A 4,618-nucleotide genomic window follows, 5' to 3' on the forward strand; every position below is an offset into this window, starting at 1 on the left:
TCGAATGACGTTTGATATGAATCTTATGACAGTTGATATGAATCTTCCAACAGTTAATATGAATCTTATGACATTTGTTATGAATCAAATGACGTTTTATTTCAATCTTATGACAGTTGATATGAATCTTATGACATTTTATATGGATCAAATGACGTTTGATATGAATCTTTCAACAGTTGATATGAATCTTATGACATTTGCTATGGATCGAATGACGTTTCATATGAAACTTAGGATAGTTGATATGAATCTTATGACAGTTGATATGAATATTATGATGTTTGATATGAATATTATTGACGTTTGATATGAATATTATGACGTTTGATATGAATCTTATGACAGTTGATATGAATATTATGACAGTTGATATGAATCTTATGACATTTGCTATGAATCAAATGACGTTTGATATGAATGTTATGACAGTTGATAAGAATATTACAACATTTGCTATGAATAAAGTGACGTTTGATATGAATCTTATGACATTTGCTATTAATCAAATGACGTTTGATATGAAACTTATGACTGTTGATATGAATCGAATGACGTTTGATATGAATCTTATGACAGTTGATATGAATATTATGACATTTGCTATGATTCAAATGACGTTTGATATGTATTTTATGACAGTTGATATGAATCGAATGACGTTTAATATGAATCTTATGACAGTTGATAAGAATCTTATTACATTATGAATATTATGACATTTGCTATGATTCAAATGACGTTTGATATGAATCTTATGACATTTTCTATGAATCAAATGACAGTTGATATGAATCTTATGACTTTTGCTATGAATCAAATGACAGTTGATATGAATATTATGACATTTGCTATGATTCAAATGACGTTTGATATTAATCTTTTGACAGTTGATATGAATCTTATGGCACTTGCTATGAATCAAATGAAGTTTATTATGAACCTTGTGACAGTTGCTAAGACATTGTCTTATGGTTTTAATAAAAATAGATAAACAATATCATTTCATCTAAATATAAAATTAAATTATTAACCAATATTAATGAATAAATTATTGTTACCTAATATATTTTGGTATATTAAGAAGATATTCGTGACTGAAATGATTGGCAACTCCTGCATCGTTTCGACTATGAATCAAATGTTTCAAAGATCCTTACACATTTCATTCGATCCACTCACCTTTACCTTTGCAATTAGCTTCGATCTGACGTTCCTCGTTACCTAATGGATCACGTGGGTGCGATCGTCTTATGGTTTCTTTTTTTTATATTCGTGCCTTCTTTAATATTTCTTATTTTTTTTTTGTGGGTTTGCTAGCATATATGCATATATACACGGAATAAATTTAGTGAAGAAAGTGTTAAAATGACAAACGTTTATGTCCATTAAATACGTATGTAAATCCAAATGTAAATATTAGAATAGTTGTCATATTGGTCGTAAAGAGAGATGTTTTATGGAACGGCAGTTCCACGAGATGACAATCAGATACGAAACTGGTTGACCACACAATCTCCGGCTTGGTTCCATCCACTTCGTGTCTCACTCTTTCTCATCCATTCCGTCCTTCTCGTGCTCATCGTTTTGTTGCAGCCGGTCGGCGACGGTAAATCACCCGTGCACTTTAATTATTATTCGAATTAGCTAAATACATGCATATAAAAATAAGTAACTGTAGGAAGAAGAGGAATTGTAAAATAGATATCCCAAAGAGATATTCTTCGAGAAGACAACCGCAGACACATCGATGAAAATTATGGAATTGTACTTTCCATTAAGTTTAACATAACAATTACATTTTCAATCAAATGAAACTTAATGTAAGAAATTAACATTTCAATCAATTTCTAATTAAAAGAGTTTTCAAATTTAAATTACTAATTAATATGATTCTAATAAATTATTAAAATTTTATCATTTTTCTTAACATTTGTATAGAATAATTTTGTTGATATTGGTAAAATTTAATTATGATTTCGGTTAGAGATTGTTAAAAAAAAAATATTTGCTTATCTCCTCATTAATCGTTGTAATGCTGAAAGCAACAAGGAGCTTTGTTTGTCGTATCTTTAATTGTCTTTAATGTTGCTGGGCGAAAAGCGACAAGTCACTTCGATCCTCCTTTTCTCCGTTTCGTGCGTCCCTTCTTCTTCTTCTCTTTTTTTCCTTCATCAACTTCATCTTCGTTTCGTTTCTTTTTCTCCTCCACTTCACCTCTTCTTTACATTACTCTTCTCATTCACTCCATCTCTCTCTCTCTCTCTCTCATATTGTGCCATGTCCTTGTCGTTTTTCTCTGCGGGCATTGCAATAAATAAGAAACTAATTGTATCTTGCGCACAGTAATACCGGCATAGAAATAAAAATGCGTCCGTCTCCCCGAGCTTTTTCTGCCTCATCATCCTGGCAATATTGCCGCAACAAAAAGCAATTTGATTACCAAGATGAGTCGGTAAGTCTGCAGTTGACCTGCTGACTACTACCTGCTGACATAACCTTCGGTTGAGAGGGAATTCGGAAATTCAACCGAATGCTTGAAGTTGTAACTACAAATGCAGCTCAGTGGATTATCTCAATTAGTGATGATGGAATTGATGTAATATAGAGTTATTCTAAAGCTTTTTGATTAAATAACTTTAAGAGAACTAGTTTTGTACTTAGAGCGCGCGGTTTCCTCTTTCATATTCATTTTGATGGTATTTTTATGGATTGATACGGGTTGTCGTCGATTGAGCCATCGAACTCTTTCGGGTCGACACGTCGTTAATGCGGGTGTTTCTGATTTTGAAATATGTCCTTGTTTGCAGGTGATACGGGATCGGCGGACGCTTTGACTGAAAGTCCGACGACTCCAATTGGGAAGCCGAGGAGGAGGAGACCGGACAGGGTTTCGGCTGCTGCCAACCTTTCCGCCACCTTGGTTCCATCCCCCGCAGACTTCCACAACAATAACAATAACAACAACAACAACAATAATGTTAAGAACGAAAGACTTAGTCCCGGCACTCCGGACACCTCCTCCAGGTCCGTGACGCCCTCGCATCCGGACACGCCGCCTGCACCGGATGCCAACCCCATGCTGCACATCTCCGGAAGAAACTACAGCGATTTCATGAGGAGTTTAGCAGCCAAATACAACAACGCCAATCCAAACGAGTAAGTTCACACAATCCTCAACAGTTTTTATGTTTCACTACTGAAGAATATTAATACATAACTTTATATATACATTTTTGAATATTTGCTTGCATTCATACAATTTGTATGATATTCATCATTGAAAAAAGGTTGAAAATTGAATGGGTTAAATTTAAAGTGCTTGGGTTTCTGGTAGCTTTTCGCTTGTGTAAAAATATTTGAATGCGCCTGTGTAAATAATGGTTGTTTATCTTCAGGTACTTTTCGAGGAACGGTTTTCCGCCGCCTCTGGATCCGCGCTACAAACAATCGTTTCCACTGATGCCCGCCCTCCAGACACCAAACAAAGAAGACCCAACTAAGAAACCCGAATTCCCTCAGGTCCTGAACCCTTTCGCCGTCGCCGGTTCGGCGATGTTTCCGCCCCTCATCGACATGTCCTCCACGCAAGCCCTCCTCGCGATGGTGCGAACGGCCAAAGAGGCCGAACTCCAAGGGCTGCTGAAGAACGCGAAACGATCCGATCCTTCCTCACCGTTGGATCTGTCCGCGGCGGCTGCGCCGCCTCCTACGAAAAGGCCACGTAACAAGACTCCGTCCACCGGAAGCGTAGGAAGTCTACCCAAAAGGGCCGAATCCGAGAGTCCCAAACTGCATGAAGACATCTCGCATTGGACCGTCGAGGACGTCTGCAATTTCGTTCAGAGCATCGACATTTGCGCGGAATACGCACTGGTAAGAATTATTATTATTATTTCTTTGTTTTGTTTGAACAATTGAAACGCTTCCAACGTGTTTGATTTAAAAAAATAACGCAAAAAAACAACGGAATGAACGAGACCCGTACGCTTACTGTTTGCAATCCATTAATTACGGATTCAACGACGGTTCTGTGTTTATTGCTGGCGCTGATACATCGGTATGTGTTTAATATCCTTAAGGTATTCATGAAAATAAAACGTTTTCAACTTTACATTTCGCCAATTTCTCTGCAAACACTTCAAGCTGTGTACAGTGAATCATGCATTTCGCAGCGTGCTTCTTCAACACCTTCAACGTCTATACATTAATTAAATATTAATCATAACTTTACAAATCTGTAAATAATTCAATACAATTTTTGCATCCACATTTCATCTAATATTAATCATAGCAATACGAATCCCGCAAACCTAGAGATTATTGCAGATAATTCCATATTTATTCCATTTTATCAAGAAATACTTGTAAATTCATTTTTTACAATCAATTACATCCACATGAAATACTAAATGAAATAATTTCTTTTATTAAGGGGAAATGAAAGTAAATTAGTATAAATGAAAAAAATCTTTTGAGAAAATGCTTATTTAATTAGTTTCTACTGTATTTTATTGGATGCTTGCTTGAGTTTTGTTGCAAAACGCATCAATCATGTTGTATTGAAAACTGAAAGAGATACAACGAAACAATGAGTCGTTTTATGATTTTATTCTAC

At 35.6% G+C, this 4,618-nt stretch overlaps 1 protein-coding gene across 1 annotated transcript in view; it reads left to right on the forward strand.

The window, feature by feature from the left end:
- Window positions 1–2,810: 2,810 nt before the first annotated feature.
- Window positions 2,811–4,618, forward strand: part of LOC108565578 (rho GTPase-activating protein gacO-like) — a gene marked incomplete at its 5' end in the record, with an annotated part of 6,823 nt that continues 5,015 nt past the window's right edge. The window contains 2 exons of the mRNA XM_017925116.1: window positions 2,811–3,159; window positions 3,399–3,876. Coding sequence (XP_017780605.1) covers window positions 2,811–3,159; window positions 3,399–3,876 — 827 coding nt within the window. The remainder of the gene's footprint in view (window positions 3,160–3,398; window positions 3,877–4,618) is intronic.

Source organism: Nicrophorus vespilloides, unplaced genomic scaffold (genome assembly GCF_001412225.1).
Source record: "Nicrophorus vespilloides isolate i.1.1-1 unplaced genomic scaffold, Nicve_v1.0, whole genome shotgun sequence".
NCBI classification, from domain to species: Eukaryota; Metazoa; Arthropoda; class Insecta; order Coleoptera; family Silphidae; genus Nicrophorus; species Nicrophorus vespilloides.